Here is a 13911-nt window from a genome sequence, read left to right on the forward strand (position 1 = left end):
GATCGTGATAGGCAAGGAGGGTACTGAGAAGCCCACGTGGAGGAAGAGAAGAAATGCCAGGATGGGGGAGTCAGCCTGTGTGCCGCGAAGGCCCGACCACACTGCTGAGGCCTGTGACTGTAGGGTCAGGCTCAAAGACAGGAGCTGAGCCCAGCTGGTACCTCACCTTGGAACAGGAGGCATGCCAAGCTGATGACACTTCGGGGTAAGACTCAGCAGGCAAGCCGCCACGCCACAAAACCCCAGGGGAGTTTGAACAGGGCAGATGCAACATGTGATCTGTTTGCAGAAATCCTTCCACCACACAAGAGCCATTTTATCCGATCCTGGGGAGCTTCTAAAAGCCTGCTCACTCTAGAAACCCGCACCGTGCCCAGGCTCTCTCCAAGCAGCACTCTGGCTGGCAGAGGTTCACAATGGACCTCAAGCTGACCACAAGGCTCCGGGGTAAAGAAACTCCCGAGTCCTCCCCTGGGGAGAAGTGGTTACCAAAACTAAAAGGAGCTGGCAAGGGCCGGCTGTGGCCGTGGGTCTGGGCAGAAGCGGCAGGGATCCGGGCAATGTACCCTAGGAGACCAGGGAAGGTCGTGGCAGAAGGGGCCCAGGTCTGAGGGCAAGTATGAGAAGGGGAAGCCCCACAGAGACCTGGCTTGGTTTGACAGCTTGATGACAGAACATGTTATGCGAAACTGTCCCATAGCGGGTGGGATGCTGTCAGAAAGAAGACGGGGAGGGGGGGTGAGCCCCATTCTCAGCTCCTAAGCAGTGAATAGTTTTCTCCATGTAGCTCTGGGCAAACCCCAGGGATGGGTCCACACCCAGGGCAGGCAAAGGAGACTGGCGTCCTGTCCCAGCACCTGAGCGCGGGTGGGACTCAGCTGCTACGCCATCCTGCCACCAGGAAGCACAGGAGAGAGACATGCTGCCACAAGCCTCGATCCCAGCCCTGGGCTAGCCCAGCCCCTCTCCCATCAGCCAGGGTGCAGCCGAGGAAGACACTGCATTGAGGCCTTGCTTGTGGCAGGCAGGACCCACTGGGGAGACCAAGGAGCCGCAGTGATGGTGCCCACTGTCGCCTGCCTGTTGGGCAGTCCTGGCTGAGCATGTGTGTTCCACATGGGCAACCAGCCCACCCGCCCCTGCCCACAGGCGACCTGGCAAAATGAGCCCCTCAGAGCTCACCTGTCAAACAGGGGCTTCTCGCCACAGTCGAAGGAGTCCTGCAGATCCCTCACGAGGTTGGCCTGGCCGGGCATGCGGAAGAGTCCTTCCTCGGTGAGCCCTCGCTCCCGGATGAAGTCCACGCACTGCTCCACCAGCAGCGGCGCCAGACGGGGGCCATACTTGCGCTCATGGTGTACGGTGTCCTCCAGGCGTTGACCAAAGATCCCTGGGCACAGAGAGAGGATGCTCACCCCTTCTGCCACACAGCTCAGCACTGGGCAGGAGGCGCTGTGAGGGGAGAGGAGGATCCCTCTTCCAGAGGAGACACACTAGACACAGAGACGCACCCATGAGGCTGGCCAGAGCTACAGAGCCCAAGGAGCAGTGGACACACAGCCTGGCCCGGTCTGTGGTGCTGGTCTAAGACAGGAACAAGCGGGGAGCATGTATTTGCATTGTATTGATGGGCTTGGCGGTCACTCCAAATGGGAAAACATTGGGAAACCATGTCGTGCCCATGGACAGAACAAGCAGGCATCTCGGGGGCTTAGGACATGGGGTACTGCAAAGAGAAGGCTAGAGGCAGCTCACAGGGCAAGAGAGGGGACACAGTAATCTGGAAAATAACAGCTAACTCGACATCACTAAGCCAAACTACAATGAGACCATCTCACAGCCTCACTCAGGATGTTACAGTCAAAAGAAAAGCAGGCTGGAGAGATGGCTCAACTGTTAAAGGTACTTGCTTGCAAGCCTGATGGTCCAGGTTCAATTCCCCAGTGCGCACATAAGTTCGGGTGTACAAAGTGGCAGATGTGTCTGGAGTTCATTTGCAGTGGCAGGAGGGCCGGGCATACCAAGACTCAAGATAAACATGCGTGTGTGTGTGTGTGTTTGGCTTTTTGTTGTTGTTGTTGTTGTTGAGGTAGGATCTCACTCTAGCCTAGGCTGACCTGGAATTCACTATGTAGTCTCAGGGTGCCCTTGAACTCATGGTGATCCTCCGACCTGTGCCTCCTGAATGTGTGCCACCACACCCGGCTAAAAATATTTTAAGTGGTGGTGGCGGGGGGGAGGAGGCTAGTGGCTTAGTGGTTAAGGCCCTTGCGTGAAAAGCCAAAGGACCCAGGTTTGATACATAACCCAGTACCCATGTAAAGCCAGATGCACAAGGTGGCGGCAAATGCATCTGGAGTTGATTTGCAGTGGCTGGAGGCTCTGGTGAACCCATTCTCTCTCTCTCTCTCTCTCTCTCACAAATAAATAAATATTTAAAAAATGGTTTAAAAGGAGAGAAATGGCTCAGTGGGGGAGGTGCATACCTAGCATAATTCCAGAACTGAAAAAGATGGGAGGGAAGAGGGGGAAAGGGGAGAGGAAGGAAGGTAAAAGAAGGGAAATTCAAATCAACAACAAATCCGCCTGGGCTGGAAGATGGCTCACTGGGTGTTTGTGGTACAAACATGAGGACCTATTGAGATCCGCAGTATCCGCTTTTAAAAGCAGGACATGGGGGCATGTCTATAATCTCAGTGTTGGATGGGGGAGAGAACAGGCATCCCTGGGGCTTGCTGGCTAGCTAGTCTAGCTGAATCACTGAGCTTTGGGTCCAGCAAGGGACCCTGTCTCAAATAAGTTGGAGAGCAACAAAGGGAGGCACCCAACTTTGATCTCTGGCCTCCAACCCCCCCCCCCCACACACACACACAAGAGCTGGTAAGGGTAAAGAACAGAGCCCTATGTAGAAGCTGGTTGGAGCTAGAGGGGCTGCGGCTGGATTGTTCCTCCAGGGAGCTGAATCACTGCCATGCGTGCCAGCAATTCCACTTCCGAGTGGGTACCCCAAAGCACTGAAAGTAGGGTATCAAAGTGGAATGTGCATGCCTATGCATACAGCAGAGTTACTAACAGTAGCTAAAGGTACGGCAACTTGGGTGTCTGTTAATGGATGAATGGCTACACCAAATGTGGGGTACACATGCCTCCTAAGATCAGGAAATTCTAACATTTGCCCCAACGTGGATGAATCTGGAAGCCTTCAAGCAAAAGGAAAAACACAATGTGGTTCCACTTACATGAAGGTCCCGCCTCAGTCACATTCACAGAGGCAGAAAGCTGAACAGTGGTTGCCAGGGGCCGGGCGGGGCAGTGGTGAGTTACTGTTTAACAGACACGGCTTCCGTTTTATGAGATGACAAGGATTCTGGAGACGGAGGGTGGGGATTGGCCACACAGCCATGTGAATGAATGCGTGTCACACCACTGAACTTTCAAAAGGGCTAAGACCCTCAATTATGTTAAGGTAGATTTTATGAAAACTCTCAAAATTTTAAAAGCAAAATCCATAACCATAAGCAAAATCAATGAGAAACACAGCACGGACGGCGTGGCTACGTTCATGTGATGCTAACGCTAGGACACAGCTGCTTCCGGGGTGCTAGCATTGCTGGGTCTGAACCTAACATGCTAATGCAGTTGTGTCCCCTTTAATCAGTCACCGAACAGCACTTGTATGACATGTAGGCCTTCCAAGATGCTATCCTTCAAAAACATTTGGAGGGCTGGAGAGATGACCTAAGGACTCAGGTCCAATTCTCCAGGACCCACGTGAGTCAGATGCACAAGGTGGCACATGTATCTGGAGTTCTTTTGCAGTGGCTGGAGGCCCAGGCATGCCTGTTCTCTCTTTCTCTCTGCCTATCTCTCTTAAATAAGTAATTTTTTTTTTAAATTTAGAAAACACACACACACATATCTCAGAAAGATAAGACCTATAGCTTCTTTTTTTTGTTATTTTTTTTTTCAAGGCAGGATTTGGTCTTGCTCCAACCCAGGCTCATCTAGAACTCACTCTGTAATCCCAGGTTGGCCTTGAACTCACAGTGATCCTCCCACCTTTTCTTTCTGAGTGCTGGGATTAACGGTGTGTGCCATTAATACAGGACAAGAGAGCAGTCGAGGACCAGAAGAACAGAGGGAGAGACGAAAAAGGTTTAAGAACTTCCAGCTAAGAACAACTATGGTAACTAAATATGTAACTGGACTACGAGATTTCTGGCAGCCCAGACAAAGAGGAAGGAGTGAAGATGCATCTGTAAAGTTCTCTATCTCATGGCTGAGCAGCAGGAGAAACACTCCCCCAGCCCTAAGGCTCAGGAGGTCTGATGTTTGCAATGCCTGGTATTGTTCATACCCACAGGGTGGCTTTCAGGGTGTGCCAGGGGCATGATGCCAGAGCTCCATTGTGAAGTCTGTAACTTTGAAGGACCTGGATGGTGAGCCAGCCAGGTGAGGGAGTTCAACCTGCCCTCCGGCAGCCTACTTCACTCCCTAGTCCAAGGCTATTTAGAAATGAGACACACCTGTCCCTGGGCTGTGGCAAAGTGCTTGCCTAGCATGTATGGGACCCAGCTTCCATCCTAGCACGAGAGACAGACAGACAGACATCAGTCCCTACCATGATGTCTGGCACACAGCAGAACCCAGCAAACGCTGCCCATTACCCTGTGTGGCCTCAAGACCGAGTGCAGAAGTAAGAAAGGAAGGTTCCTCCCTTCTGGGAAAGCACCCTTATGATTAGATGCCACGAATGCTCCGGGAAAGGTGTGTCTGCTTTTAAGTTCCACGTGTATGTGGACTGTACGTGCACACACACACACACACACACACACACACACACACACACACGAGGAGGTCTGTTGAAGTTGCCAGATTACCATGGAATATGCAAGGTGCTCTTCTGAGCACCAAACTCACATCCGACATCAAATCCTACCCATATGGGAGACCCCGAGACTACCACTATTATCAACATAACCCTGACTGTCCAGAGAACAAACCGAGGCCCAAGTTACAACTTTACCCCTGCTCACCCCCGCGTGCAGGGCCCAGGTTCCGCCCATTCCGTGTGGCCCTGAGCGCAATGACTGTCCAGGCCTTGCTGCTACTGCTGCCTCCCAGCCTTCCACACTGCCATGGAGAGCCCCCCACCTTCAAAGGCACCCCCCCCCCAGCCTTGCTTCTCTTCTCCACAGCAGATCCCAAGCATGGAGTTCCTAGGCCACACAGCAGAAAGGGCAATACTGACATTGAGGAAAAGCTGTCGCCTCTGGGTTGGTGGGCAAGCTCAGCCTTCCTTGACTATGGGGGAAGGGTTCAGACGCTGGAGCATAGGGACACGCTGCCTGCCCAGGCCGTTAGAAGCAGACTCGTCCAGGAGGCCCTGGGCCACTTGTAATAATGTTGTAGCCTTTGGTGCCAGTGATGGTCCCAGGGCAGAGTCCCCTGCTTCTCCCACTCCCACTCAGGGACTCGGTCACCCGGGGGACCTCGAGTGTATTTTCTCTCCTATCCTGCTAGAAACATTTTTCAGTTATTTAAAAATCAAGAGAGTTCAGATATACCTGTTTGCCCATTTCTTTGTCCCGTTCTCTCACTCTTTTCTTTGTTCCGTGGTGCTGGGGTAGAACTCAGGCCTTGTGCGCGCATATTAGACAAGCCCTCCGCCACTAAGCTGCACAGCAGCGCTCCAGTGTCTCCTGGATTCCATACTCATGGTGGCCCAAGTTCCCAGAGGCAAGAGCGGTAGAGAGATCAGGGCTTACCTGCGCCCTGTGACACACATTTGTGTCCCCTCTACAGTTCCCGGCAGGCACTCCTTACCGCTTTCTGCTGTGCCCACATCTCTTCTGTTCTAAGATCCTGTGTACAGACTTCTCCCAAGGACCTCGGGCATCTGTGGTGACCAAAGGCACCTGCTGGTGCTACAAGTGAGCCGGCAGAGCACGTACAGAGGACGTGCCCATGAGCAGAGAGAGAGTCTCTCCAAGGTGAGGGGCTAGCCTGCGTCACACCTGCCTTCCTCGCCACCTCGCACGCGGACCTCTGCATGCAGCTCTGCTCGCTCCCCGCGTGGGTGACGCTTGTCTTCATGGAGCCACCTCGTCCTGACAGGCACACAGTAGTTCTGTATTTCCCTCCCAGTCCCGACCCCCCCCATTGCAGCCATGCGAGGACACCCGTTTCTTCAGAGCCACCGCAGGGACGGAGCAGTGCCGAGGACGGACACATCACCCAGGGCTGTCTCCTGTCCCAAGTCGCTGCACTTAACCTTGGCTCCTCACGACTGCAGGCCAATCGGGAAGAGATACACCAAGGCAAAGGATTCCGCGTTCTCCCCACAGACCCACAGAACTTGAGTAACCCCCCACACATGTCTCCCCACCACCCCGCCCCGGCTCCAGCCAGGCCTTGCCGCTCTCTGTGCCCTGTCCCCAGGACACCTGCCATCTGTCTGTCACTGCACTTGTGCCTGGGTTCTGTTTTAAGTACAACAGACCCCCGCTGTCCACAGGACAAGTGAGCCAAGACTCACAGAAGGTGCCCAAAACCAGACAGCACACTAACCCCCAGTGGTTCCATCTACATAGGACTATGACTAAGGTTAAGTCATAAATTAGGCACCGTGGGATTAACAATAAGTGACAAAACAACTATTCTAACAGAGCATTCTGGAATAAACAGTACGTGAATGCGCCCTCTCCCTGCCCCATCATCCTCTCAGCGAAACTTCTCACACTCTCGTGTTTTCACTGAAGGAGTCGAATATCCAAGTAACCAGCAGCACTAAGACCTGTGCTTTGGGGCCATTATTGGATAAAACAGGGTTTATGTGAACACTTGCATCTGATACCGTGACAACTGATGTGAAGAGTGGGTGACATATATATGTCAAGAAAAATTATTCAGTGCCAGGAAGGTATGACGTTTCATTATAACCCTTGCAAAGGTACATGTTTTAAAAATTTATGGAAGCCGGGCGTGGTGGCGCACTCCTTTAATCCCAGCACTAGGGAGGCAGAGGTAGGAGGATCGCCATGAGTTCGAGGCCACCCTGGGACTCCATAGTGAATTCCAGGTCAGCCTGGGCTAGAGTGAGACCCTACCACGAAAGAAAAAAAAAAAAAAAAAAACTTGTGGAAGAATGAAACCCTACCTCAACAAAACTGAAAGGAAAAAAAAAGGCAGAAGTTTAAGTGGAAGAAGTCTGGCAAAGAAGATGAGGGTCAATATCTATTGAGAGCCTTATCTATTTGAGAGGAATTTTAAGTTCATCATGTCACGTATGAGCCCCTCAATAGGATTCTCGGTCTTCATGATGACAGTGTACAGGTTTGCCTGTCTTGGATTGATGTGTCCCTCAGCAGCCCAGATTTTAGGATTAATAGTTACTTCCATTAGAGAGAAGCTTCTCTTTCCAGATGGCAGTGACCATGGGATGACACAGAAGGCATCATGGTGCTGAGAAGTGACAGAGGAGTGCTCAGCACTGCAATATCTCTATCACACCTTCCAAGGCTCAGGGTTCATTGTGGAAGAGGTGGCGGAAAGAATGTAAGAGCCAAAGGAAGGGTAGGACTCCTTACAACGTGCCCCTCCAGACACAAAACAGCCTGGATATCCATGACCTCACAGTGCCTGACACTACCTAGGCAAGACCATCATAGTAGGAGGAAAAGATCATGACATCAAAATAAGACACTGATTGAGAGGGGGAGGGGATCTGATGGAGAATGGAGTTTCAAAGGGGAAAGTGGGGGAAGGGAGGGAATTACCATGAATCATGGAAGTTGTCAATAAAATAAATAAATATAAAAACTCATGAAGCCGGGCATGCTGGTGCACGCCTTTAATCCCAGCACTCGGGAGGCAGTGGTAGGAGGATGGCTGTTAGTTCGAGGCCACGCTGAGACTACAGAGTGAATTTCAGGTCAGCCTGGGCTAGAGGGAGAGCCTACCTTGAAAAAACATTAAAAAAAAAAAAAAAAAAAACCCTTATGAGTTGTTTATTTCTGGAATTTTCTACTTAGTATTTTCAGACTGCAGTTGGCTGGTAACTGAAAACCTGAAGGTGGAAGAGGATAAAGGGGGGGGCAGGGATGGGCTACCCTACTTTAAAGAGCCTCAGAGCTGCGTGCGGGGAGGGGGGGGGGCACGGAGCATGATCTCACTGAGGTGGCCGCGCTGCCTGCCTTGTGCCAACCTGGTAGCGGGACAAGCACCACTCTGCTCGCCTCCACCACCCCTAGGTGCAGACCCTGAACCAGCCAGGCTGTCCGCTCCCAGTCTCCTGAGCCTCCCTAACCATTTTCCCCAGCCCTAAATAGGGTGGGGGAACCAGCGGAGGGAAGGTCAGAGAGCCGGGCACTTCTGAAGGCGGGACGTTTCAGGGAGGTCACATGGGAACTGACTCAAGTATGTGGATTGGGGGGGGGGGCAGGCGAGGAAACCGTGGAGGACTCGTAGAGTTGGGGTGGAGGTCAAGTAGTGTGGCTGGAGAAGAAACCCACAGTCACGGTGTACACTGACCGCGCTTATCCCCCAGGACTCCAGAGACCCTCCAGTGCTAAGCTTGGAGCCTGACATGGGGCTGGGACATAGGCGTGAAGGTGATGTTCAAGGACAGGAGTTCTGGGTGTGTGAGGAGTGCAGGGGCCCCTCTCCAGGACCTCAGTCTCTCCACCTAAATAACGGGATACCGCTAAGGGCCTGGTTAGCACAGTAGGTAGCGCGTCCGACTCGTAATGGGATGCCTTTCTTTTAACAGGCTGCCTTGAGGCCCAAGACAGACCCATTGAGGCAGTTTAGGGGGTAACAGATCACCTCCCCCAAAGTGTAAGTGAGGATTGTCCTCAAGCCTGTAACACAGATTCTGATTTTTCACCCTTATCTTTTTTGGCCTAAAGACGTCCTTGAAGCTCAGAAATGTCCTAAGTGTCTTATCTTTCCGAACTACCTCTGCTTCCCTAAAGACCCCAACATGAGTCTCTAGGTGGGCTCTCTCCCATTCCCGGGAACCCCACTCTTGCCTCTCTTGGACAGGAGCTCTGTCTTGGTCCTGTCTCTTAAACTCTATAATCTGTATAATGAAACCTTTCTCGACTTAATCCTCTGGTCTGTGGGTTTCATTTGTCAAAAATCCAAAGAAAGTGGAAGCTTTGTGTGAGGGTGAGTGTTCAGCACCCTACCTCTTAAGTTACTGTCCACCCAGGAACACAGACACCCCAGAATGCCCATATCTATCACCACACTCCAGGAGACTGTCCCTACCCTACCACGGCTTAGCTTTCAGGTGGTCACCCTCCCCAGACCCTGAAGAGCGCCTGGCTCACCTGCTGAACTTCCTCAGCCTTCCTGGCACATCTCAGAGGGGAACCTTGCCAGCAACCAGTTCCAATAAGTTTGCCGTAATAGAAATTCAGCCAGGACGTGATTCCTCGAGGTCCCAGAGTCACGTGTTTCACAAAGTGCCCACTCTGCCACCTGAGTAGAGGCTGGCAGCGGTGCCTCTTCTCCCAGTGAGCCTGCAGTGGGCCCAGAGTGGGTTCTGCCCTGACAGCTGCTCCCTGGCAGAGCTAGGCCAGCCTCCAGGGAGGACTCCCAGGAAAACTCCAGGCAGGAAGAGGCCACGAGACTTTGCTTCCAGCTGACTCAGATCTCTCTCTCTCTCTCTCTCATATCATCCTGGGTGACTTTGGACACAGCCTTCAACCTCTGCCACTTGGTGGGTGAGTGTCCACGGCACACATGTCTGAGCCATAAGAGCTGTCCCCCGGAGGGGGGAAGGGAGGGAAAGTTTTGCCCAGCTCTGGGCCCTGCCCCAGGCCCCAGCAGGAAAGGGAGGCTGCCGGGATTCCCTTGGAGCTGGTCCCAGAGCTGAAACAGCAGGTCAGCTTGGCCATTCTGCCTGCCTTTGGCTTTTTCCAGCAAAGAAGAGGCCCCAGTCCAAAGCACAGACGAGAGACAGGAAATAATGTCAAAACTCTCCAGCGGTTCTCACAAACTTCTGCTAAGTCCGCAGCTGTTCCTGCTCTCCAGCCCCACACACCTGTCACCCTCCGTCCGTCTGTCCACCCACCCGCCCTGTCCATCTTGCAGACCCTGCTTAGGTTCCAGACAGAATGAGAGGAAAACCCTTCCAGAATTTACCCCCGCGCACCCCACTATGGAGAATGGCCATACGCTAAGGTCATGGGGGTGCGGGGGGGGGGGGGCGAACTGTCAGGGCCACCCAGGATCCAGGGCACATTCCCTCCTCTGGGTGATGGCTTTCGGGAGTCTTGGAGTCAGTCTCGAACCCGCCTCCTCCTTGGTACCCTCAGTAGTGAGGGGGATGGGAAGGACTGTTCTTTCCCATGCCCCGGTCTCAGTTTCCCTGTCTCTCCACCAGCAAGCCCCACTCCTCCCGGCAGGAGACAGGAGAGGGCACCCCGGGCCCCAGCCTCTTCCCGTCGACCGTGCGCACACCCTCGGGAACCGTGTCGTCCCCCACCCCCAGCCCGGCCGAATCCCCGCAAGCCCAAGACTCGTGGGGGAAGGGCTCCCCGCCCTTTACCTGGTGCGGCGGGCGCGCAGCAGGCGGGCAGGCGGCAGCGGCACCCGGAGAAGGCCCGCGCGGCCGGCATCAGGCCCATGGCGCGCCGGGCGCGGCGGCGGCTGCAGGAATGTCCGGCACGCGCGCAGGTAGCGTCTTGCCCGCCGCCCGCCCAGCCCGCCTGCCTCCCGGCCGGCCAGCGCCGCCCCAGGCTGGAGCCCCGGGGCGCGGGCGGACGGGATCCGCCGAGTGCCGGAGATGCCTTCTTCCTGCCGGGCAGGCGCGCCGGCCCAGGCACGAGCTCCGGGTCTGCACCGTCGACCCCTCCCTCCCCACCCCACCCACCTCACCACCACCCCCCCCGTTTGCCTTTCTCCGAGTCCCGTGCACGCTGCAGCTCCCCACGCGGTCACTGCGTCCTTAAAACCCAGAACCCACTTTGGGGGAGCAAGCACCCACGCAGCCTTGCCCGCCCCCCGCCCCGGGAGGCAGGAGTTCCAGGTAGTGCAAGCGCGACCTGGGAAGATTGGGCAACTGGGCTTGAGTCACCGGACCATCGAGGTGTTAAGCCTAGGCTGCGAGCTCTGGGATTTTCATGTCTCTGCTCTGCCTAAGGGCCATGGATTGGACTTGACCTTATCAACTTGAGCAGCCCAGAGAACCATGAACGCTCCCATTTTACAGCAGAGGTGGCTGAGGCTCAGAAAGGTTGAGCGATCTGCTAGAGGTCACACAACACGTAAGTGAAGAAAGAGGGGGTGAGGGGATGATGAGGAGGGTTTCTAAATCTACAATTTTCCACTTCGAAGTATGAGGCCCCAGAAGAGGATGGAGAAGGTGAGGCCTGGATGGGCACGCTGAGTCACCCAGGAGGTACATGGACGGAAGGAAAGCTGGCATGTCACCAATTAAGAAGGGTCCCAAGGGGGCTGCGGAATTCTACATGGAGCCCTGGATTGCAGCGCTCTTCTGCATTGTTTGCAGAGCAGGGTAACTCTTCCTGCAACTCATATTTAACAGGGCCTGGCCTTGGGACGACGCACCACAGGGAAACTAAATGAGCTTCCATAAGCCGCGGGAACCAAGATGAATATTCCATTGCAGTACTTAATTTTTTTTTTTTAGGCAAGCCTAACAGACTGACCTTTTTTTTTTTTTTCTTTTAATGTGAAAGAGCGAGAGTGAGAGACAGAGAAATTCGGCGTATCAGGGCCTCCAGCCACTGCAACAGACTTCCAGACGAGTGTACACATAAGCGACCTTGCGCGCTTGTGTCACTGGGCATCTGGCTTACTGGGATCTGCAGGGTAGAACGTGAGTCCTTAGGCTTCCCAGGCAAGTGCCTTAAGCACTAAGCCGGCTCTCCAGCCCTCCACTGCAGTATTTTTAAGGACACAAATTAATGCAAATCTGACCACTTGGGGACTTCCAGCTGTGGGTAAGTTTTCCCTCCTAGGCTGAGCCTGAGCCCGGCCAGGTTGAGCAGAGGAAAGGGCCTCCTAGCTCTTACTCTCCACATGGGCTCCTTTACCCTTTCCAGCTCGCCACATGGCAGGAGGTCTTTGAACTTTCTTTCTCTCTCTTTTTTGTTTGTTTGCTTGGTTTTTTTCCAGGTAGGGTCTCGCTCTAGCCCAGGCTGACCTGGAATTCACTATGTAGTCTCAGGGTAGCCTTGAACTCACACGATCCTCCTACCTCTGCCGCCTGTGTGCCAGGATTAAAGGTGTGTGCCACCTCTCTTTTTTTTACCCCCCCCCCATGGTTTCCCAGGCAGGTGGGATCTCTAGCCATGTGGTTTATCTTTCCTTGGATCTGTATTTCCTTCAATAAATATAATAATTTTTTTTTAAAAATGCAAAAAAAAAATCTGTATGTTAAATGAAGAAAGCTGAGCATGCCTCAGTTACCTGACCCTTACCCCACTCACACATCCTGCTTAAATGTGATCTGTCCATCTTGATGTGGTGTGCTGATTAATGATCTCCAGTGTCCCTGAGACCTGTCACATCACCTCCTCCACAAGGGGCTAGGTAGGTATCTCTGACCATCTGCATCTGGGGTGCTTGGGGAAACCCTGGGTCCTTCTGGGAAGAAAGCAAAGGGAAGATTAACTGAGAGGATAAGGGCAGAAGGAAGAGGCAAGGAGCATGTTCTCCTTCCCCTAGGGCTCTCAGGGGAGCCCCAGGCCTGCCAAGGACCTCACCCTGACTACTGAACTCAACACCTAGAAAGGATAACCCAGTCAGGAAAGATGTCTCAGCAGTTTAACATGATTGCTTTGAAAGGCTGCCAGCCTGGGCTCAATTCCCCAGTACCCACATAGAGCTATTTGCCCAAAGTGGCCCATACATCTGGAGTTCATTGGTAGTGGCAGGAGGAGATGATGTGCCCTTTATCTCTCTTTCTCTCTCAAAGAAATAAAATAACTATATATATATATATACATACACACACATACACACACTTAAAAACCACATTGGGGGCTGGAGAGATGGCTCAGCAGCTAAAGGCACTTTGTAAAACCTGACTACCTGGGTTCATTTCCCCAGTACAAGCCAGACACACAAAGTGGTGCATACATCTGGAATTTGTTTGCAGTAGCAGGAGGTCCTGGTGTACCCATTCTCTTTCTTCCCCTCCCCTCTTTCTTTTTTCTTGCAAATAAATCATAAAAATATTAAAACATGGGCTGGAGAGATGGCTTAGCAGTTAAGGCACTTGTCTGCGAAGCCTAAGGACCCCTGTTCAACTCCCCAGATCCCACATAAGCCAGATGTACAAGGTGATGCATGCAAAAGGTTGCACGTGCACACAGGGGTTGCACACATCTGAAGCTCAGTTACAGTGGCTGGAGGACTGATGCACCAATTTCCCCTCTCCCTCTCCCCCATTAAAAAAAAAACAAGGCCAGTCTGCTGGGCTTGACTAAAAAACAAAAATATTAAAACAAGCTGGATATGGTGGCACATACCTTTAATCCCAGCACTTGAGAGGCAGTGAGAGGATCATAGTGAATTCCAGGCCACCCTGAGATCACATAGTGAATTACAGGTCAGCCTGGGCTAGAGTGATACCCTATCTTGGAGAAAAAAGAAAAACAACTTTTTTTTTTAATTAAAAAACCAGGCTGGGAGCAGTGGTGCATGCCTTTAATCCCAGCACTCAATCGGGAGGCAGAGGCAGGAGGGTCACTATGAGTTCTAGGCCACCCTGAGACTACATAGTGAATTCCAGGTCAGCCTGAGCTAGAGTGAGACCCTACTGCGGGGGAAAAAAATAAATAAATAAATAAATAAAAACCACATTGGTTCACACTAAATGGGAGGCAAAGTGTTAGGGCAACAAGAAGAACACACCATCCTTGAATTCTTTGC

At 52.9% G+C, this 13911-nt stretch overlaps 1 protein-coding gene across 5 annotated transcripts in view; it reads right to left on the minus strand.

The window, feature by feature from the left end:
• Window positions 1-13911, minus strand: part of Arhgap22 (Rho GTPase activating protein 22) — a 207331-nt gene that overhangs the window by 14068 nt on the left and 179352 nt on the right. For all 5 annotated transcript variants that reach the window (XM_045137705.1, XM_004658038.2, XM_012948667.2 and 2 more), the window contains one exon: window positions 1183-1390. In XM_045137705.1, coding sequence (XP_044993640.1) covers window positions 1183-1390 — 208 coding nt within the window. The remainder of the gene's footprint in view (window positions 1-1182; window positions 1391-13911) is intronic.

Source organism: Jaculus jaculus, chromosome 18 (genome assembly GCF_020740685.1).
Source record: "Jaculus jaculus isolate mJacJac1 chromosome 18, mJacJac1.mat.Y.cur, whole genome shotgun sequence".
In the NCBI taxonomy this organism is placed as follows: Eukaryota; Metazoa; Chordata; class Mammalia; order Rodentia; family Dipodidae; genus Jaculus; species Jaculus jaculus.